The 24,304-nt window shown below is 35.7% G+C and overlaps 1 protein-coding gene across 1 annotated transcript in view; it reads left to right on the top strand.

Annotated features, from left to right (window-relative positions):
• IARS2 (isoleucyl-tRNA synthetase 2, mitochondrial) overlaps nt 1-24,304 on the top strand; it is a 109,485-nt gene that overhangs the window by 17,936 nt on the left and 67,245 nt on the right. The window contains 8 exon segments of the mRNA XM_077157875.1: nt 3,689-3,848; nt 4,647-4,682; nt 4,685-4,794; nt 4,871-4,920; nt 5,002-5,111; nt 5,193-5,283; nt 5,626-5,741; nt 23,757-23,926. Of these exon segments, the coding sequence (XP_077013990.1) occupies nt 3,689-3,848; nt 4,647-4,682; nt 4,685-4,794; nt 4,871-4,920; nt 5,002-5,111; nt 5,193-5,283; nt 5,626-5,741; nt 23,757-23,926 (843 nt within the window).

Raw genomic sequence — 24,304 nt, 5'->3', positions numbered from 1 at the left:
GCTAGGCCTAGTTCATTTATCACATTATTTAGGTTATCTTATTATCCTCTGTTTAGATTTCTATCCATTGAAGTGAGTGGTGTATTGAAGTTTTCCACTGTTATTGTAGAGACATCCCTTCAGTTTTGCCAATGTTTACTTCATATACTTTGGGGTACCTTGATTAGGTGTGTAAATTTTTTTTTTTTTTTTTTAGTTAAGTGGAGTCGGGGGACTCAAACTCATCACTTGCAAGAGCAAGAGTAAGAGCTTGAGCCCTGAATAAACTGATGTCCACGTATTTATTGTGTTCTTCCATGGGAACTGCTTTTAGGGAGTATACACAAAGCAAGATTTATTTTGAACATCTGTCATGCCTGCAAAGCTACAAAGTTTGGTTCCCAGCTCCTTGTCTCAGGAGCTGTTTATTTCTTATCAGCATGCTCTTTATTCAGGTCTCTTCAGGCTCTTGAGTCAGTGTCCTCAAGAGCATTTGCTTCAGCAGTTTACCATATTAGCAGGGCATGGTGTGCCTATGCCCAGTGCCCTCAGTCAGCCCTGAGAACACTAGTTTCTGCAGGTGCCTACCTGAAACTGCTTAGGCAGAACATTTCCACATAAAGGGTGTGTAAATATTAATGATTTTATTATTCTTGGTGAATTGCTCCTTTTTTTAATATGTAATGTCCTTTTTGCCTCATAACATTTTTGTATTTTAAGTTTATTTTGTCTTGTATTAGTATAGCTACTCCAGTGTTTTTTTGTTTGTTTACTAATTGTGTAGAATGTCTTTTTCTATCCTTTTGATTTCAAGCTGTTTATATCTTTGGGTCTAAACTTGGTCTCTTGTAAACAGCATAGAGAAGGGTCATATATGTTTATATGTGTATATGTGTATGTATATATGTAACATTTTTATTGTAAAATATAGCATATATACAAAGGAAAGAATGACAAAAGCAATAATTTTCAAAGCACACTTCAACAAGTAGTTACAGTACTTTTAACTATGTAAAAGTAGTTACGTTTAATCCATTAACATTCAGGGTTATGACTGTAGAGGCATTATTTATTTCACTCATCTTATCTTTCAGATTTTGTCAGATCAATTTTCTTCTCTCTTTTTATTCTTTTATTTACCCTTACTAATACTCTTCAGTTTTCTTTTCTGTTGGCAGAACTCCCTTTAGTGTTTCTTATAGGGCAGGTCTCTTGTCAACGAACTCTCAGCTTCTGTTTATCTGTGACTATTTTAAACTCTTTCTTTTTTTTTTTTTACTTCATTTTTTATGGGTAGCTTTTCTGGATAGAGAATTCTTGACTGGCAATTTTTCTCTTTCTGTATATTAAATATACCACTGTCTTCTTACCTCCGTGGTTTCTGATGAGAAATCAGCATGTTGTCCTATTTGGCTTCCCGTGAATGTGGTCAATCACTTTTCTTTTGTTGCTTTCAGAATTTTCCCCTCTTTGACATTTGACAGTCTGATTATTATGTCTCTTGGAGTGGGTCTGTTCAGATTTATTTGGTGTGAAGTAATTTGGCTTTTTTTGATTTGCATATTTATGTCTTTTATAAGTGTTGGGAAATTTCCAATATTTTTCCTGGCTCTTTTCCCTTCTGGAACAATGCTGATGTATATGTGTGTATGCTCTGTGTTGTCATTCATTTCCCTGAGTCCCTACTATAAACTTTCCATTTTTTTCCTTCATTTTTTCTTTTGTCTGTTTGAATTTGGTTGTTCTGTCTTGTAGTTGCTTATCCTTTGTTCTGCCTCTTCAAGTTTACTATTGTGTGTTGGTATATTTTAAATTTCATCTACAGTGTCTTTCATTTCCATAATATCTGTTATGGGATGTTTTCTAATATTCTTTCGAATTCTTCTTTATACTCTCCTAGTGCCTTCTTAACACGCTTTATCTCTTTATGCATATGTTCCTTCATTCCTCTGAATTGATTTAGATTTGTTTGAACGTCTTTGATTACTTGTTCCAAGTTCTATGTCCCCTTTGCCTTTGTAATCTGTTGCTTTGACTGGGCCATATTTTCCTGTGTTTTAGCATACCTTCTAAACATTCAATTCTGAATGTTGCTTTTTCTCTTTTGTGTAGGATTTAGTTGTTGCTTAGATTTGTATTAGGGCTTTTCTTTGACATTTGGACCGTCAGCATACCCCAACAGGACATGGTGCCTGTGGAGGGTGTGTAGACCAGCTCTGATGGGCCTGGGATAGGTGCTGGAGAGGATCCAAAAAGTCCTGCTTTTCCTCCCACACTTTCTGGCCCGCCCAGCAGAAGGTATTCTTCAATTACTTATTCATTCTCAGAAGTTGTTAAACTTGTGGAGCTGAGGAGCATCTGACCTAGTGGGGCTGAAACTGCAGGGTTCCTGTGCTCTCACTTTGTCAGCCAATATCTGTACTTGGGTGTAGGAAGATTCCCACACCCACCCCAGTGCAGCCATCGCCCAGACCAGGATCTGGCCTCTCACTATTGCTTCCCTCAAGGGCAGGGGATGGGCACCAGGAGTTACAGTCTCTGCCCACATTTTCTCATTCTCTTTGTCCTGCACTGACAGAATATTGGATTATCCTCCCGTGTCTCCGGGATCCCCAAATAGTTGCTTCACATAGTTTCTGCCTGGCTACTTACTGCTTTTGGGAAAAGAAGTAGATTCAGCTGTTTCCTCTCTAATTCTCCATTTTGGAAGCTCTTTCTTGGTGCCCTTTTGTTTTCTGCCTTCCCTAGACATTTGAGTCCTGCCTTGGGTCCCTGTGGACTTGGGTCTCTGTGTTTGTCAGGATGTAGGTGGGGATCTGTTTTACTACTGTGAGAGATTTTATAGTATGTGTTCCTGGTGGGAGGTCCTAGGGCTCCTGGCTGCTACCTCTGTACACTTCCCAACCTGCGTGGAACTGAGTGAACGGGTGGGAAGGGGATGGGCTACTGTACGATGGAAGTTTCCTACCTGATATTGTTCTTTTTCTTCAACTCAGCATTTATGGGGTCGTTCTACAGTCTTTACCTTCCTCCACAGTTCTGAACAAGTGGGATTTGTCCCTCTCATCTCTGAATTTCTAGGGAGAAGTTTTTGGGTAATTTATTTTTAAAAAATGGTTACAAGGCCCTCTCATGTCTAAAATGACCTAAGAAAGGAGAATCATTTATAGAACTATATACCTAGTGGGTAAGTCTGGGTTTTTGGGGGGGGCAGTGATAGAAAGAGTTGTCCCCTATATTTTGTCTGAGATCATTATAAATTCTGAGAAATTCTATAATATATCTTAACTAAATGTAAATAATGTTGGATTATTCATACCCATATTTTTGTAAGAGTACAGCAAATTTGTAATTGGCTTATTTGTGCTCACAGGTTTTTGGATGATCAAAAGCATGTCTTTAAAAGATAGTATGGGCTATTTGTTTACATATACCAACTTTAAAAGCAAATCAATAATTTGGGGCATAATGTTTTTCATTTCGAAATCTATTTTTTTAAGTCGGGGTTAATGCTGTTCAAATATTGAAATGACTGTTGTTCCTCTGCTTATATAGTAGTTGAATTAGAAGACTTAGCAGATTATTTTATATAGGTTTTTCTATAATTGGTTATTTCAGTGTTTTAAAATGGTAGTAAATTAAGAAAAGGATATAATTGTAAGCCACATGCTTTATGTATGAATGATGATTTGCCGTTTTATCTTTGCAGATTTTAAAAGACATAGCCAACCGATACCATGTGATGAAAGGTTCCAAAATACATTTTGTACCAGGTTGGGATTGTCATGGGTTACCCATTGAAATAAAAGTATTATCAGAACTTGGAGAAAAAGCTCAGAATCTTTCAGCTTTGGAAATTAGAGAAAAAGGTACATAATTTTCTATCTCTGTTTTGAAATATTTGGAAAAACTGATTCCTTGGACAGTCAGAGCTTTTTCCAAGGATTCTCCTACTAATTCCCTTTTTTTTTTATTATAATGAAATCTTTTGGAAATCATTTTGTGTAACAGAAAAGTCACATTTTACAGAATTTTATTTTGTGAGTACTTATATTCAGAGATTAAGGGAAGGATTTTGTCAGCAGTTCCAGATGCCTTTTTCATATTTTTATTTACTTTCCAGACTAAGTGACCTAATTCAGATACTAAACCAGAAGTAAATTCTAAAATACACACATTATAAAGTACTATACCACTTGTCTTTCCATCAGTAGATTGGGTGAGGGAGGAATCTTCTTTTCTCATATCATTTACTATTGTATGTTTCAGTTATAGTGTGAAGATTTTTTACTTCCTTGTGAAAACATTATTATTGGCTTTCACCAAATTTTTGGGTATATAATGAAATGAGAAGTATTTTGTAACTGTTTCTTAAATTAAGAAGGATGAAGTGTATCTTTAAAGTTTTTTTCTACATGTAAGGTCATTGTGTAAAATCCAGAAAGTACAGATGACAGTGATAACATTATGTCTTCTGAACTGGTTAGTGTCAGAATTTGTTGTTAGGTATCTTCTGAACACCTTTAACTTTCAAAATAATCTTCCTGTTAAAAACTTTTATAATCTAAACTGTACAACACCTGCCTTCAGAAGAGACATGCTAAACTTCTTTTAAAACTTAGAGTTCATTGGTTTTCAAACGGTTTTGTTTTTTGTTTTTTCTTTAGCCAGATCATTTGCTAAAGCAGCCATTGAGAAACAGAATTGGCATTTATTCGTTGGGGAATAATGGCAGATTGGAATAATTGCTACTATACATTTGATAGGAAATATGAGGCCAAACAGTTGAGAATTTTCTATCAAATGTATGATAAGGTAATGTATTTTTTTCCTGTGTTCAACAGTGTGCTACAAAATTCCAACTTTAATGTAATATTTTTTTGCTTTATAGGGCTTGGTTTATCGAGCTTATAAACCTGTGTTTTGGTCTCCCTCATCAAGGTATTGTCTGTGTGTTTGTAATTAAATGGGAGACATTTGTGAAGCATTCATGTATTTATGTCTAATGGTTTTAAACCTTAGGTCTGCGTTGGCTGAAGCAGAACTTGAATATAATCCTGAGCATGTCAGTCGTTCAATATATATAAAATTTCCTCTCTTGAAGCCTCCTCCTAAGTTGGCATCTCTTATAGGTAAGATTTATTCATTTCTGGATTCGTTAAAGTTACTGTATTGTAACATTTGCTAACATATTTACAAATTTATTTTTACAGATGGTTCCTCTCCTGTTAGTTATTTAGTCTGGACTACGCAACCTTGGACAATTCCAGCCAATCAGGCTGTTTGTTATATGCCAGAGTCGAAGTAGGTGTAGTATTGGGTTTTTTGTTTTATCCATAAATAGGACCCATTCCATCACTATCATTTTTTTTAATGTATCTCATCCTCCTTATCTACTTAAATTTTGATGAATTATAACATATGGCTTTCAGTAAGTTTTAGATGATTCCTTTTAGGACTTTATTGCCACTTTTTCCCAGTTTTTAGGGAAATGTAACAGAAATGCAAGATATGAGACCCTTCTAAAATATTTTTCTGATCGTGAAGTTAATATTTCTAAAATGATATAAAAATATCAAAATGCTGTCTCTGATTTATCCTTTTCTCTTTCAAGATTAATAATTCTCTCTTAAATTTTTATTTTAGGTATTCTCTTGTTAAATGTGCCAATTCTGGAGACATCTACATACTGGCTGCTGATAAAGTAACATTTGTTGCTTCTGTTTTGGAAACTACGTTTGAGATTATTGCAACATTTTCAGGTGAAGATTTGTAGATTTTCTGACATCATCATCATTATAGTCATCAAAATATTGGGTTAATTTGAGTTCACTATTTTATTGAACATTGTTCTTTGTGAATTAAAATAGATTGTGGCTCTACATTCCACTGATTACAGTGGAGGAGAATATACATTAAATTCAGTAGGAGCATATGATAAAATGAACACTGGTAGAGGCATATATCCAGTAGTTACTTTATAAAACTTTATACAAGACTAAACTATTGGTATTTTTTTGTGGTTTAATAAAAAGAATAAGGGAAGAATATATATGTATGTGTATGTGTATGTTTGTGTGTCTGTGTGTCTGTGTGTCTATATATAGAGAGAGAGAATATGACTTTGATAGAGAAGTTGAGTAAACCCTGAAAATCATTCCAAAGGCAGTACTTCTATCAAGAGAATCCTCAGTAAGCTATAGTTTGGAATTTCTAAAGTAGTGACTGTTTTGAAATATATCTATGGAAGTCTAGCAATTTTTCAAATCACCTTAGATGCTTAGGATGATATTCCTCTGAGTTCACTAAAACAACAACAAAAAATCACATGAGTAAAGAATGCAAAAAATGGAAAGATTGCCTAGCTAAATACAGAAGCCCTCTCAATACATCAGTTCAGATATAATCCAATTAGATACTTAATGTACAGCTTTAACAAAAAATAAGAAATTTTATGTCAAAAGCAGGAAATTATTTACAGAATGTTTAAGATCATTTACTCCTGATGATATAGTAGACAAGTTAGAGGATCCAGTATATCCTTTGTTCCACATACCCCTCTCACCTTCTTTTAAGTACAGGAGGTATTTTATAGACTTCATTAACAAACTCCATGTTTGCACAGAAACTGGATGGCATTCTCACAAGTTTTTTTTTTTTTATTATTTTACCGTAACACCCACTCTAATTCCTTTTTTGATAATCAATTACTTTAACACCATCTCTGAAAGTTTCAGTGTGTACATGTATTAATTTTTAATGATAACGTATTTTGTCACAAGATTTTTGAAGATATTAAGACTACATTTGTAGATCGTTTGTCTGGATTACATAATTGGTTCATGTTTTTGTTGTGCAGAGAATTGATCAGGTTGGTATTTAGAGCCACCACATTGAAGACAAATATATGCACTTCTCCTTGACAAAATCATGTTGTGGAAACAGACTATTTTTTGAAGTAATGGGAATGTTGAGAAGTTAAAATAATAATTTGTTTGGGTTAGATTTTCTTTCGAGGAAATTAGAAATCATTCCTTACTAATCATTTAGAGATCTCTGGGTGGGAGGAATAGTCGGTGCTTGATACAGTAAGAATGGGGATAAAGGGGAGTTAATAGATATAAGTTACTCTGTCTCCCCCAAACTTTTGATTTCCATATACAAATGTATAAAAGAGAATATCCTAGTGTCATGGGAACTGGTCTTACTTATCACACTTACTTATCCTTATTTAGAGAAAGGAATCAAAGTATAAATAAAAAAGATTTCTCTAGAAATCAGTGTTAAGATTTCTTCTCTAGTGTTGTTATTAATTATCTGGAAAAGCATACATCTGATGCATCTAAGTGTTCAAGTAATTTCCTAGTAATAAAATGCCAAGCCTACTCGGTTGAATAGTAAAGAGAGCCTGTGATGTTTTCAGGAAAGGAAGCTTCATTGTCATCTGTTATAAGGGAATATTGGTTTTTCTCAAGCCTTTACCCATTGTGCTTTTATAACCAAAACAAAGCCAGAAACATGGCTGACTAAGAAAGCTAAAGTTAAAAGGTTTATATTGTTCATCTCATGGTGTGAATAGAGTATATGCTTTTGATTGCCGTATGACTAGAGAAAGTGTCATAGAAGTAAAGAATTTTCTCCTATGGATGAAATATTTCATGGATACTTTTTTAAAAACAGTTTTTATTAGGAAATATATATTCAAAAAGCAATAAATTTCAAAGTACATTGTAACAAGTAAGAAGAAAGATTTCACAGTTTGATGTAGGTTACAGTTCCACAATTTTAGGTTTTTCCTTCTAATGTCTCCAAGACATTGGCGACTAAAATATCAGTACATGGATTCAGTCATACTGAACCCTATCTTCTCTATTATAACCTCCTCTTCTCTCTTTTTTATTTAAAGAATTTTTTAAACATAACGTAGAAAAACAAACATTCTTGCCATATGATCATTCAATTGTTAGTATATAATCAATAACTCATATATCATCAGATAGTTGTATATTATCACCTTGATCATTTCTTAGAACATTTGCTTAATTCAGAAAAAGAAAAAAAGAAAAAAACCTCATACATACCATACCCTTTACCACTCCCTCTCCTTGATTGATAGTATTTCCATCTGCCCAATATATTTTAGCCTTTGTTTCCCCTATTTTTTGTCTATACCTTTTATCACTCCCTTTCATTGATCATTAGCGTTTCAATCTACTAAATTTATTTTAGCATTTGTTCCCCCTATTATTTATTTTTACCCCTATGTTTTACTTATCTGGCTGTACCATAGATAAAAGGAGCATCAGACACAAGGTTTTCACAATCACTCAGTCACATTGTGAAAGCTATATCATTATACAATCATCTTCAATAAACATGTCTACTGGAACACAGCTCTACATTTTCAGGCACTTCCCCCCAGCCTCACCAATGTACCTTAACTAAAAAGGTAATATCTATATAATGCATGAGAATCACCTCCAGGATAATGTCTCGACTCTGAAATCTCTCAGCCATTGACACTTAATTTTGTCTCATTTCTCTCTTCCCCCTTTTGTTCTAGAAGGTTTTCTCAATCCCTTGTTGTTGAGTCCCAGCTCATTCTAGGATTTCTGACCCATGTTGCCGGGAGGGTTTACACCCCTGGAGTCATGTGCCATGTAGAGAGGGGAAGGGCAGTGACTTTGCTTGGCTGAGAGAGAGAGGCCACATCTGAGCAACAGAAGTGATTTTTTAGGGTGACTCTTAGGCCTAATTTTAAGTAGCCTTAGCTTGTCCTTTGTGGGAATAAGCTTCATATGAACAAACCCCATGATCGAAGGCTCGGCCTATTGCTTTGGTTGTCCCCACTGCTTGTGAGAATATCAGGAATTCTCCACATTGGAAAGTTGAATTTTCCCTTTCTCACAATTCCCCCAAGGGGACTTTCCAAATACTTTTTTATTCACTGTTTGAATCACTCTGGGATTTATCGGGGCATCACTCTGCACAAACCTGCAAAATCTCATGCCCTATTCAAGGTTCCATATACTTATGGTGTTCAATTAAACTGTCCACATAAGTTATATTAGGAAATGCACTAGGCAAATTATAAATTTTGCGCCAAATAAACATTTTTTGCTTTAACACACAAGTTAAAGTTTTAAAATATGAATTACCATCTATTTTCAACACCCTACAATATTGACATTCCTTTGTTCTTCCTCATGCAAAAACATTTTTTAATTTGTACATTTCATCACTGTTATTGTACACTCTTTGCATTCCTAGATTATACCATCTCAGTCTTTATCATCTATCTTTCCTTCTGGTTTCATTTGTGCCCCCAGCCCTCCTCCCTCTATCATTCTCACATTCAGCTTCATTCAGTGTATTAACATTATTGTATTACAGTTAGGGAGTATTGTGCTATCCATTTCTGAATTTTTCCAATCAGTCCTGTTGCACAATCTGTATCCGTTCAGCTCCAATTACCCAATATTTACCTTATTTCTGTCTCTTTATGGTCTCTGTTCTCAGCTGAAATTCTCCAAGTTCATTCACTGATGTTAGTTCTTATCAGTGAGACCATACAGTATTTGTCCTTTTGTTTCTGGCTAGTCGCACTGGGCATAATGTCCCCTAGGTCCATCCGTGTTGTTACATATTTCATAACTTTATTCTGTCTTACAGCTGCATAATATTCTATTGTATGTATATACCACAGCTTCTTTAGCCACTTGTCTGTTGATGGACATTTTGTCTGTTTCCATCTCTTGGCAGTTGTAAATAATACTGCTATAAACATTGGTGTGCACATGTCCGTTTGTGTCCTTGCCCTCATGTCCTCCGAATAGATTATCTAGCAGTGGTATTGGTGGATCATATGGCAATTCTATGCTTAGCTTCCTGAGGAACCACCAAACTGCCTTCCAACAGTGGTTGTACCGTTTTACATTCCCACCAACAATGTATAAGTGTGCCTCTTTCTCCATATCCCCTCCAGCACTCTTGTTTTATTGATAATGGCCATTCTGGTAGGTGTGAGATGATATCTCATTGTGGTTTTGATTTGCATTTCCCTAATAGCCAGGGATTTTGAGCATCTTTTCATGTCCCTTTTGGCCATTTGTATTTCCTCTTCTGAGAAGTGTCTTGTTCATGTCTTTTGCCATTTTGTAATTGTGTTGTTTGTCTTTTTGTTGTTGAGTTGAACAATCTCTTCATATATTCTGGATACTAGGTCTTTCTTTATCTGATATATTGTTTCCAGATATACTTTGAAAGTTTCCATATACTTACGGTGTTCAATTAAACTGTCCACATAAGTTATATTAGGAAATGCACTAGGAAAATTATAGGGTAGGCTGTCTTTTTACTTTCTTGACAAAGTTCTTTGATGCACTAAAGTTTTTAATTTTGAGAAGTTCCCATTTATTTATTTATTAAATGCTTGTGTTTTGGGTGTAAGATCGAGGAAATTGCCCCCTTTTATAAAATTTATAAGATATTTTCCTACATTTTCTTCTAAAAGTTATGGTCTTAGATTTAATGTTTAGGTCTCTGATCTATTTTGAGTTAATTTTTGCGTTAGGTATGAGATAGGAATCTTTCATTCTTTTGCATATAGGTATCCAATTCTCTAGGTGCCATATTTTAAAGAGACTGTTCTGTCCCAGGCGGGTTGGCTTGACTGCCTTATCAAAGATCAATTGTTCATAGATGAGAGGGTCTACATGTGAACAATCTATACGATTCCATTGGCCAGTATATTATGCCAGTACCATGCTGGTTTGACCATTGTTGCTTCATAATACTCCTTAAAGTCAGGTAGTGTGAGACCTCCAATTTCATTTTTCTTTCTCAGGATATTTTTAGCTATTTGGGGCAACCTGCCCTTCTAGATAAATTTGGTTATTAGTTTTTCTATTTCTGAAAAGTAAGTTTTGGGGATTTTCATTGATACTGCATTGAACCTATAAATTGATTTAGGCAGAATTGACATTTTAACTATATTTTGTCTTCCAATCCATGAACACGGTATGCCCTTCCATTTATTTAGGTCTTCTGTGATTTCTTTCAACAATTTCTTATAGTTTTCTATAATTTTATAATTAACTATAATTTATTATAGTTTTCTCTGTATAGGTCTTTTGTCTCTTTAGTTAAATTTATTGTTAAATATTTTATTCTTTTGGTTGTAATTGTAAATGGAATTTTTTTCATGATTTCCTCCTTAGATTGTTAATCACTAATGTATAGAAACACTACAGATTTTTGAGTGATCGTGTAACCTGCCACTGCTGTACTCATTTATTAGCTCTAGTAGTTTTGCTGTGGATTTTTCAGGGTTTTCGACATATAGTATCATATCATCTGCCAACAGTGAGAGTTTTACTTCGTCCTTTCCAATTTTGATGCCTTGTATTTCTTTTTCTTGTCTAATTGCTCTGGCTAGAACTTCCAACACAATGTTGAATAACAGTGGTGATAGTGGGCATCCTTGTCTTGTTCCTGAACTTAGGGGGAAAGTTTTCAGTTTTTCCCCATTGAGAATGATGTTAGCTGTAGGCTTTTCATATATTCCCTTTATCGTGTTGAGGAAGTTCCCTTCTATTCCTATCCTTTGAAGTGTTTTCAACAGGAAAGGATGTTGAATTTTGTCAAATGCCTTTTCTGTATCAATCGAGATGATTATGTAGTTTTTCTACTTGGATTTGTTGATATGGTGTATTACATTAATTGACTTTTTTATGTTGAACCATCCTTGCATACCAGGGATGAATCCTAATAATTCTTTTAATGTGCTGCTGGATTGGATTTGCAAGAATTTTGTTGAGGATTTCTGCATCTATATTCATTAGAGAGATTGGTCTGTAATTTTATTTTCTTGTGATATCTTTGTTTGCCCTTCGTATGAGGGTGATGTTGGCTTCATAGAATGAGTTAGATAACCTTCCCACCTCTTCAGTTTTTTTTCAAGAGTTTGAGCAGAATTGGTCCTAATTCTTTTTTGAAAGTTTGGTAGAATTCACATGTGAAGCCATCTGGTCCTAAACTTTACTTTTTGGGAAGCTTCTTAATGACCAATTCCATTTCTTTCCTTGTGATTGGTTTGTTGAAGTCATCTATTTCTTCTTGAGTCAGTGTTGGTTGTTCGTGCCTTTCCAGGAAGTTGTCCATTTCATCTACATTATCCAGTTTATTAGCATAAAGTTGTTCATAGTATCCTCTCATTATCTCCTTTATTTCTGCGAGGTCAGTGGTTATGTCTCTTTTTCCATTTCTGATTTTATTTATTTGCATCCTGTCTCTTCTTTTTGTCAGTCTTGCTAAGGGTCCATCCTTCTGATTGATTTTCTCATAGACCCAACTTCTGGTTTTGTTGATTTTCTCAATTGTTTTCATGTTCTCAATTTCATTTATTTCTGCTCTAATCTTCATTATTTCTTTCCTTTTGCTTGCTTTGGGGTTAGTTTTCTGTTGTTTCTCTAATTCTTCCAAGTGGACAGGTAATTCTTCATTTTTGCTCTTTTTTTCTTTCTTCTTCTTTTTTTTCGTGTGGGCAGGCACCGGGAATTGAACCTGGGTCTCTGGTGTGGCAAGCTAGAACTCAGCCTGCTGAGCCACCATAACCCACCCTTCTTCTTCTTTTTTGATATAGGCATTTAGGGTAATAAATTTTCCTCTTAGTACTGCCGTTGCTGCATCCCATAATTTTTGGTATGTTGTGATTTCATTTTCGTTTGCCTCGAGATATTTATTGATTTCTCTTTTAATTTCTTACTTGACCCACTCGTTGTTTAAGAGTATATTATTGAGCCTCCATATATTTGTGAATTTTCTGGCACTCTGCCTATTACTGATTTCCAACTTCTTTCCTCTATCATCTCAGACAGTGTTTTGTATGATTTCAATCATTTTAAATTTGTTGAGACTTGCTTTGTGACCCAGCTTATGGTCAATCCTTGAGAATGATCCATGAGCACTTGAGAAAAAGGTGTATCCTGCTGTTGTGGGGTGTAATGTTCTATAAATATCTGTTAAGTCTTGCTCATTTATTGTATTATCCAAATTCTCTTTTTCTTTGTTGAACCTCTGTCTAAATGTTCTGTCCATTGATGAGAGTGGGGGAATTGAAGTCTCCATCTGTTATGTTAGATGTGTCTGTTTCTCTTTTCAGTGTTTGTCTCATGTATTTTGGAGCACTCTGGCCCAGTGAAGTATTTATGATTGTTATGTCTTCTTGTTGAATTGTTCCTTTTATAAATACATAGTGTCCTTCTTTGTCTCTTTTAATTGTTTTACATTTGAAGTCTAATTTGCTGGATATTAGTATAGCTACTTCTACTCTTTTCTGATTGTTGTTTGCATGAAATATCTTTTCCCAACCTTTCTCTTTCAACCTGTGTTTATCCTTGGGTCTAAGACACATCTCTTATAGATAGCATATAGATGGGTTCTGTTTTTTAATCCATTCTTGCAGTCAGTGTCTTTTGATTAGGGAATTTAATCCATGAATATTTTGTGTATTTACTGTAAGGGCAGTATTTTCTCCTACCATTTTGCGTTTTGGATTTTATAAGTCATACCTAATTTTTCTTCTTTTTACCTTTACTGATAGTTTTCATTTCTACACTCTTCTCCATACCTCTCTCTCCTTTCTTTTTCTTTCTGTCTCTAGTGCTCCCTTTAGTATTTCTTGCTGAGCTGGTCTCTTGGTCACAGATTCTCTCAGTGATTTTTGGTCTGAAAATGTTTTAATTTCCCCCTCATATTTGAAGGACAATTTTGCTGGATATAGAATTCATGGTTGGCATTTTTTCTCTTTTAGTATCTTAAATATTGTCTTCTCACCTCCCCAGGTTTCTGTTGAGATATCTACACATGGTCTTAATGTGCTCTCCTTGTATGTGATGGATTGTTTGTTTTGTTCCTGCTTTCACTGTTCTCTCTTTGTCTTTGACATCTGACATTCTGATCATAAGTGTCTAGGAGTATGTTTGCTTGAATCTGTTCTATTTGGGTTACGCTGCACTTCTTGGATCTATAATTTTAAGTCCTTCATAAGAATTGGGAAATTTTCAGTGATAATTTCCTCCATTAGTTTTTCTCCGCCTTTTCCCTTCTCTTCTCCTCTGGGACACCGGAAACCCATATATTTGTGCTTTATGTTGTCATTCAGTTCCCTGAGTCCCTGCTCATATTTTTCCATTCTTTTCCCTGTATTTTCTTTTGCTTGTTGGATTTCAGATGTCTCATCCTCCAGTCCACTAATCCTGTCTTCTCCTTCTTGAAATCTAACATTGTAGGTTTTTTTTTCCGTCTCTTCTACTGTGCCTTTCATTCCCTAAGTTCTGTGATTTGTTTTTTCAGACTTTCTATTTCTTATTTTTGTTCATTCCTTGCCTTCTTTATATCCCCCCCTTAATTCATTGATTTGATTTTTCATGAAATTTTCCATGTCTGTTCGAACATTCTGAATTAATTGTTTCAAGTCCTGTATCTCATTTGAATTGTTGGTTTATTCCTTTGACTGAGCCATAGCTTCAGTTTTCCTGGTATGATTTGTTTTTTTGCTGGCATCTAGGCATTTCATTTCCTTAATTAGTTTATTCTGGAGATTGTTTTCACTTTTTTTACCTAGGATTTTCTTGTTGGATAACTTTGTTGCCTATGTGTTCTTTGGCATTCAGTTTAGCTTATTCTAGACCTCAAGCTTAGCTTTTGTTTACAGATCAGAATTTTTAGGTTCTTGTTTTCTTGTTTCTTGCCATGCCTATATGGTGCCTTTATTTTTCCCTGTTTAGGAGGGTCTACTTAGGTATTATAGACCCCAGTCAGATTTTCCCAGACCAAACTGGCCTCTTCTCCGAAAGAAAGAACCGCCTCCATCAGTTTTCCCTGAGGGTGAGACGTAGCAGGTTGAAAGACTTTCCTATGAAGCCTCTGGATTCTGTGTTTTTCCTATCCTGCCCAGTATATGGCACTTGTCTGCCTGCAGGTCCCACCATCATAAGGTGATGTGGTGCCTTTAACTCCAGCAGACATTCCCTACTGGGGACATAGTTGAGACAGAGAAGTAGTTATAGGCTGGCTTTAATCATTTCACTTTTCCAGACCCTGGGGTTTGAATTCCTTGAGGGAGGGATTCCACCTGAGCTTGGGTCCCACCCCTCTCCTGGGGAATGCACAGCCTCCAGACAAACTCTCAGACAAGCTTAATTTGGCCCATACCTGGGGCAGTTGGATCCTGAAAAGCCATGCAGTTGTATCCAAAGAGCAGTGAAGCCGTAGAAACACAGCCACAAAACATAAAAGGAAAAAAAGAATCCTTTTCAGAGCAGCACCCCATTCCTCGGGTTTGCCAATCAAGAACTTAATTTGGTACGTTGCTCTGTGTATCTCTAGTCCTATATACCCCCTCCTTTCCTTCAGGGCCCAGATCCTTACAAGTGTTCAGCATTGTCTGATTCAAAAAACCTATGGTGTTTTGTTTTTGTTTTCTCCTTCTTCTTCCTTACCCCCACTGCACCAGGGCACAAACCAGCAACCTCAACTTTTACTTGAGGTTCAGCTGATCTGGGAGCCTATTTTTAGTAGTCAGAATTTGTTAATTAATTCCACAGTTGAAGCTTGGTTGCCTCAGACCCTGCTGATAGTAAAGTGTCTTTCCTATCCCCTCTGGGAAGCAGCCTGTTGGGGAGGGTCACCTGCTCCGTGGTTTGGGGAACTCATGGTTCTGGGTGGCCTCGCAGACGGTTGTTCTGTTCTGTTCTGTTCCTGGCTATTTACTAACTGCTCTGGAGGACGAACTAAATCCCACTCCTCATTAAGCCACCATGTTGGCCTCTCCCCTCTCCTTCTCTTTTCATCCTTTTCCCAATCTTTCAGAGTATTTGGGCTCTGCCCTTTGTAGCATTTTCATGTGGGAAAAGGCTGTCAATAACATGGGACATGGGGAGGGAACTAGTTGATGTTCTGGAGAGGCTGTCCCTCTGGATGTCAGAACTTCTATGGCCTAGGAACCCATCTGAAGTTTGTATGCTTCTGGAATGCAGTACATAACCTTTTTAAATCCTCAGATAGAGACCTAAGTGTTCTTTAAGGTTAACAGGAATGATTTTGGTTGGTGTTTGACAAAGCATGGTAATTAGCAATATCTAGCCAAAACTTGTAGAAGAGTAGACTCCATAATAGCCTTTTAACTCCATTTGAATTCTCTTAACCACTGATAACCTTATTTTGTTACACTTCTTTACCCCCTTTTGGTCAGAAAGGTGTTCTCGACACCACCATGATGCCAGGGCGACTTTCACCCCAGGATGTCATGTCCCACATAGTGGGGAGGGTAATGGAGCTTAGAGAGAGGCAGGTTACATCTAAATGACAGAAGAGTTTTTCTGGATGTAATTCTTAGGCATAACTATAGGTAGGCTTAGGTTCTCTGATACAGAAATAGTCTTCACAGGAGCAAGCCTCAAGATTAAGGGCTTGACCTGTTAACTTGGCAGTCCCCAAATATTTGAGAGAATATCAGGGTTTCCCTAGTGGTAAAGCTTAATAGTTCCATATTTTTTCTCCCATCCCTCAAGGGACTTTATCAAAACTTTTTAATTAATTACCTGGCATATTCTGGGATATGCCTGGGTATTACCTTAACTGTACAGAATTAATTCTGGAAGCAATTCATTTGAGTTATTTAAATGAGCTGTACAAACAGGTTAAGTTAAATTATGTGCTACAGAAAATTTAGGTTTTGGACAAAATAAACTTCTCTTCCTTTGATCTCATACAGTAGGTGAAGTTCTAAAATACATTGTCCTCCTTACCCCTGTGTTCTGATTCACCTTAATCCCAACCGATCAGCTTAGTTCTTATCTCTAATTGAAGCCCAATCTCTTTTTCAGTTTCTTTAACAGTTGTTCCTTGTAACAATGCTGACTTTTCGGAGCTACAGATCTCCAGCTCTGAGTCTCAGATGTCACTCAGGTAGATACTACTGAGTCTACTCATCTGAGACTACTCAGATGTCTACTCAGGTAGAGTTCCAGGGAGATACCAAGTTAAACGTATGTAGCACAGCCTCTCAAAATCTAACAGCTCCAGACTAAATGTGACTGTTATGAATTTACAATCTAGACCTCAGTTTTCTTATGGGTGTTTTCTAAAAGAGACCTTACAATATTTGTCCTTTCATTTCTGGCTTATTTTGTTCAACATAATCTCCTCAAGGTTCATTTACCTAGTTTCGGCCCTTGAATTAATATCCTTTCTCATGGAGGATGGCTGAAGGATACATTGACTGAGAAGTAGAATGGCAAACTGTGGTGTATACATATACTGGAATATTATGCAGCTACAGAAAGGAACAAAGTTGTTTAGCATGTAATGAAGTGAATGACCCTTGGGGACATTATGTTGAACAAAATAAGCCAGAAATGAAAAGACAAATATTGTATGGTCTCACTAATATAAACTAACTATAACTTTGAGAACGTAGGTTTTCAGGAGATAGAAGGTGAGCAGAGATTAGCCAGTGCTTAAGAAGTACTGAATGTTCACTAAAGCTCATTGTAAAGATTCCAAAATTGTAAGCTCTTACAGCAATCACATTTATTCCTGAGGTTTAACTGTTATCTCTAAATTATGAGATTCTGTGCCCTTTATGAATAACCTAGTAGTTACCTGCAACTTTGCGTTTCTTTGTGACGCTTGAGAGTAAGAGTTTTACAGCTCTGAAAGTTAGGATTACTCCATGGAGCTACTGTTAAAGAAGCTGAAAAAGAGATGAGACTTATAGGTAAGGACAAAGCTGATCTGGTTAGGATTAAGGTAAATCAGAATATAGGGTAAAGGATGCTATTGTCTTTGTTTGAAAACTCCAGCTTCTGTGTGAGACCAAATTTTGTCTAAAATTTAAATTTTCTGTAGTACACTATCTGATTTTACCTGTCTGGTCAGTTTGTTTAAGCAACCTAATTATGTAGAACCTAGAATATGGAATGGAATCTTGTTTTCCTGTATAGGTTATTGTAATACCTTGATACATTCTAGAGCATTTTGACAGATAATAAAAAAGTATTTGCAAAATCCCTGAGAGACTGGAGGAAAAAAGGTGTAACTATTAAACTTACCCACCTGGAGAATTCCTGATACTCTCTCAAACATTAAGGTCTCCCAAGTTAATAAGACAAGCCTTTGATCTTAGGCTTGCCCTTACGAAACTTATTTTGTTTCATAAGGGCAAAGCTAATTTATTTATAAACATGCCTAAGAATCACCCCCCGGAAAACCTCTTTTGTTGCTCCAATGCAGCCTCTGTCTCTAAGCCAAACTGCAAATTGTAAATTGTTACCCTTCTTCCTACAAGGGACATGATTCCCAGGGGTGTTTCTCCCTGGCAGTGTGGGATATGACTCCCAGGGATGAGCCTGACTCTGACATTGTGGGATTGGCAATATCTTCTTGACCAAAAGGGAAAGAAGAGTGACAGTATAATGTCTCGGTAGCTAAGAGATTTCAGATAGAGTCAAGAGGTCATGCTTGAAGTTATTCGTATGCAAGCTTCAGCCAGATCTTGGAAATTACCACAGTATGCCCAGTTCCAATCAGCAGTCTTCCTGAAAACCCTAAAGAAAACCCATGGCTCTATCTAAGAATCTATAAAATTTTACGTATTAATTTATTTTTTCAGAAACTTAAAGCCTTTAGATAGCTCCTAGCCCAGATAAGTCTTGAAACCCAAAGGTACCATTCTCTTCAAGAACATGAACCAGTTTGATTCCTCTACCCCATAATGTCAACACTCCTTTTGAGCCTGAAGTAGTTTTAGCACAAAGAAGTTTCAGCATGAAGAATGTCCTTTTCAGCACAAAGAAAAATGACCATTGCCCAGATATCCCTGAAGCTTGAGAGAATGATCAAATGAGAGGGAGCAGTAGTAACTGAGAAGTTAGGCTCTATCAAATGATTATGACTACAGATTCATTATAATAGATATTTCTTTTTAATTTCTAGTTTATTAGAATAGCCAGAAGGAAATACCTGAAACTGTTGAACTGTAATCCAGTAGCCTTGATCTTTGATAATGATTTTATAACTGTATAGTCTTCTTCTTGTGATTGTGTTTGTAAAAACCTTGTGAATGACATCCCCTTTTTCTAGTGTATGGGTAGATGAGTAATAAAATAAAGGCATGCATGAAAAAAGTTAATATTGAATGCGGAAATATGGATGACTCATGAGATAGCTATGAGGAGTGAGGGAAAATCAACATTTCTTTAATTATTTAAGATTAGGAATGGTACACAATGATCATGAGGGATTTATCTCTGGTATTTAAGGGTGGTTCAACGTAATGAAATCAATGTAGTATACCACATTAACAGAAAATCAATGTAGTATACCACATTAACAGAATGAAGGGAATAATCAGATGGTCGTCTCAATTGATGCAGAAAAGACATTTGACAAAATGATGAACCTCTTCTTGAGAAAAACACTTACAAAAATAGGAATAGAAGAAAATTTTCTCTGTGTGATAGGACATTTGAAAAACTCATAGCTAACATCATACTCAGTGGTGAAAGGCTGAAAGTATTCCCTATAAGATCAGAAATGAATGCCTACTATTACCACTGTTCTTCAGCATTGTATAGGAAATTCTAGCTAGAGGAATTAGGAAAGAGAAAGAAATGAAAGTCATCCAAATATTATGTTACTAGAGTTAAAAAAAAAAAAAAGAAATAGTGCTGTACAACAAAAAACAGTAAATCCTAATGTAAACTGCACCCTGTTAATAGTATAATTATAAAATGTTCTTTCATCAATTGTAGCAAATGTAGCACAAAAATGCCAGGTGTTAATAATATAATAATAACGTGATATATAGGAATTCTCTATTGTATGCATTTTTTGTAAACTTACCAAAAAATTAAAATCTAATTTAAAAAATCTAAAAAAAAAAAATAGATTAAATGTAGAATTATTCTGTAAATCTCAGTATGTGGATAGATATATCCAGGTAATCATCTTAAACTTTAAAGACTTATTTTTAGAATATATGAAAGAAAAATTTCTTAGGGAATTCAACTCAAGAGACAATAAAGGTGGGAAACATTAGCAATGGTGTATAAAAATTAATAAGTAATGCATGGGTTTAATAAATTATTAAAGGGAGCAAGTGTTACATGAAACATAAGGGGTTAAGTCAGACTTCACCCTTGGAAGTTGGATTTAATCATGTTTGACTTCAAACACATTGCCTAAATTTTCTGAACCCTTTTTGTTTTTGTAAATTGGGAATAATACCTGCTTTGTAGTGTTACAGTGAAGATGAAGACAGAATTTTTGTTCAGTCTAATATGTAGTTGGTGCCCAGGAACTGTTTGAAAGTATTCATATCTTTATTTTTTAACTTTTTTTTATTGTATAATATAACATATACAAAGCAAAAAAAGAAAAAATCAATAGTTTTCAAAGCACTCTTCAACAGTGGTTACAGGACAGATCCTGGAGTTTGTCATAGGCTACTGTACTGTCATCTCAGATTTTTCTTTCTAGCTGTTCCAGTATATAGGAGGCTGGAAGGAATAAATATGTTTTTATCATCACAATCAACTTTTTTTTCTTGTTTGTGAAAAATAACATATATACAAAACAATAAATTCCAAAGCACAGCACAACAATCAGTTGTAGAACAGATTACACAGTTTGGTATGGGTTACAATTCTAGAATTTTAGGTTTTTACTTCTAACTACTTTAAGATACCGGAGACTAAAAGAAATGTCAATTTAATGATTCAGCAATCATATTCATTTGTTAAACACTACCTTCTCTGTACAACTCCACCATCACCATTGATCTTGCTATCCCACTCTTTGGGGGTATTTGGGCTGTGGCCATCCTAACTTTTTCATGTTGGAAGGGTCTGCAGTAGTATGGAGTAGGGAGATATAACTAGCTGATGTTCTGGGGAGGCTGGGCCCTCTAGGTTTAAGGACTTATTTGGTCCAGGGACCATCTAGGGGTTGTAGGTTTCTGGAAAATTACCCTAGTGCCTGGAAACTTTGTAGAATCTTACATATTGTCTTAGGTGTTCCTTAGAATTGGTGGAATGGTATTGGTTGGGGTTTGGCAAGTTATGATAGATAGCAGTGTCTTTGAAGTTTATGTAAGAGTGACCACCAGAGTAGCCTCTCGACTCTTTTTAAACTCTCATCCACTGATACTTTATTAGTTATACTTTTTTTCACACTTTGGCCAGGACGGAATTGTTGATCCCACAGTGCCAGGGCCAGATTCATCCCTGGGAGTCATCTTCCATACCGACAGGGAGACTTTCACCCCTGGATGTCATGTCCCATGTAGGGGAAAGGCAATGATTTCACTTAAAGAGTTGGGCTTAGAGAGAGTGAGGCCACATCTGAACAACAAAAGAGGGCCTCCAGAAATAACTCTTAGGCAAAACTACCTAAGCTTCCAAGAGTAAGCCTCACAATCAAGGGCTTGGCCTATTGATTTGGGTGTCGCTAATGTTTGACACAGTATCAGGGGATTCCCTGATGGTAAAGTTTAAGAGTTCCATATTTTTTCTCACATCCCTCAAGGGACTTTGCTGATACTTTTTGCATATCTGGTTAATATATTCTGGGATGTATCCAGGCATTACATTAAGCTCTACAGGATTATAGGCCCTCATTCTTATTCTGGGTTGCCTGTGTTTCAAATGTTCAAATGAGCTATGCAGACAGGTTGTGTTAGATTATGTGCTACAGAAAATTTAGGTTTGGACAAAATAGACCTTTCTTCCTCTGGTCTCAAAGAGTAGGTACAGTTGTAAAATATAGACAATGTCTTCTTTACCCCTGTGTTCTGAATTACATTAATCAGGACTGATCAGCTTCATTTTTATCTCTAAATACCAGGTTATAAATATATAAAACATCCTCTAAAAACCCAGAAATAATGATTACCACTCTAGACTCAGTGTGTCTGCTGTAAGAGCTTATGATCTAGGCCTGTTTTCTTATAAGCATTTTCTAAAAGAGGCTATTCAATAACTGTTCTTTCATTTCTGGCTTATTTCATTTCTGGCTCACGAATGCCCCACAGGTTCATTTACATCGTTAAATGCCTCATGACTTCATTCCTTTTTATAGCAGCACAGTATTTGATCATATGAGTACACCATCATTTGCCAGTCTACTTCTCAGTCAGTGCATCCTTCAGCCATCGGCATTCATTAAGCATCATATATAAAGCCCAAAGTCCACAGTTCATCAACACTCTCAATTTTGGATAACCTCATTGTTTCCAAGAGAAAGAAAACCAATAAACACACCCTCACCAAATAGGAAATCTATGCTTCCCCTTAACTCTTGTCCCTCGCCCCAGTATTTATCCCTGCTATTGCTGTGATACTGCTGATGTTTTCTTGTTAAGCAGCCCATAGCATTCAATAGCAGTTTTCCTCCTGTACCTTGAAGTTAAACACGGTTTACATGAATCATGCCTTTGAAATAGTTCTTGCAAGAACTTATTTATATTTCTAGTGTTATTAATATTTCAGCAGACCACATAGATCTATATTACCCCTTTCAATCATGTTCACTTTCAATGTGGTAATATTACTTACTAGAGAACTGCCTTTACTTCTATCTATCCCCTTACATTTGAGTTCAACCTCATTAGGTAGCCATTTATCCATCTCTAGCTTCTATGTATTTCTAAGTCCTCTGTATTGTATATTATAAATCTCTGATTTTACCTTTACCATGGTCATAAAAGTGGAATCATACGGTATCGGTCCTTTTGTGTCTGGCTTATTATGTGTCTCAGCATTATGTCCATAAGGCTCATCCATCTTGTCATGTGCTTCAGGACGTCATTTAGTCTTACTGCTGTATAATATTCCATTGTATGTATATACCACATTTTGTTCATCCTTTCATCTGCTGATGGGCATTTGGATTGTTTCCATAGTTTGGTGATTGTGAATAATGCTGCTATGAACATCAGTGTACAGATGTCTGTGTCACTTCTTTCAGCTCTTCTGGGTATATACCAAGTAGTGCTTTTGCTGACTCATAGGGCTACTCAATATTTCGTTTCCTAAGGAACCACCAAACTGTCTTCCATAGCAGCTGTACCATTATACATTCCCACCAGCAGTGCATAAGTGTCCCTTCCTCTCTAACATTTATAATTTCCTGTTTGTTTAACAGCAATTCTTATAGGTGTGAGGTGGTATCTCATTGTAGTCTTGATCTGCATTTCCCTTATATCTAATGAAAATGAGCCTCTCTGGAAGGTATTTATTAGCTTTTACATATTTTGGTTATCATTGTGAAAAGTAACAATAGTGAGTTCCCATAGAAACAGTATTAAGACCTGGTCCTCAATCTGCTGATCTAGAATTTCTTTTTCCTTATATACCAAATATTAGATGGCTATACATAAATTAGAGAAATTTTCTTGAGCATTCTTGAGTCATCCACTTGTTACCACAATAATTGCTAATATTTTTAAGCAGTGTTTGTGTTCTGAGTATTGTGCTGAATGCCCTGAATACTGTATTAACTCATTTATCCTCACAGCAAATGCTTTGAAACAGTAACTATAATTATCCCGATTTTATAGATTGCTGAAATTCACCGAGTGAGTAAAAGGGGATGCAAGGATTTGAGCCGTCTTGTTCTAGATCAGCACTCTACCCTGATGTGTTATTGCTCTTAATGAGTTAGTTAGAAAATTATAAAAGATTATCCTAAATAGTAATTTTCTTTCACTTCAGGTGTAGATTTGGAAAATGGTACTTGTGCTCATCCAGTAATTCCTGACAAAGTCTCCCCTCTTTTACCTGCAAATCATGTGACCATGACAAAAGGAACAGGATTGGTTCACACAGCCCCAGCTCATGGTATGGAAGATTACAATGTAGCTTCTCAACACAACCTGTCAATGGTACTACTTCTGATTTTCTTTCTTTTTTGATTATTGCTTTTGTAGAATTAAAGTGACACATGCTAACTTACATTTTTATTTTTTGCGTAGTAAAAAATTGTTTTTGTTGTATAATTAAGTTGTGAAATACTTAGGTTTCTGTAGTACCCTAAAGCCTCATTAATACATACTAGTTGATAAAGATTTCCCTGAATTAGCATAAAATTAGGACCAAGTTAGAATTAAAGAATATATATTAAATGGGGGCAGTTTTTTCTTTCAATTATTATGTCGCATAGTCAAATTATTTTTAATCTCTAAAAAGTGGCAAATGTATTTTACTAAATAGTTCTAAAGAACATTTTTAAAACATTTTATAAAATTTATTTTATACACTTG

This window comes from Tamandua tetradactyla, chromosome 4 (assembly GCF_023851605.1).
Source record: "Tamandua tetradactyla isolate mTamTet1 chromosome 4, mTamTet1.pri, whole genome shotgun sequence".
Lineage (NCBI taxonomy): Eukaryota > Metazoa > Chordata > Mammalia > Pilosa > Myrmecophagidae > Tamandua > Tamandua tetradactyla.
Note: the sequence above shows the minus strand (reverse complement) of the source record. Positions and strands in the feature narration are given on the sequence as shown.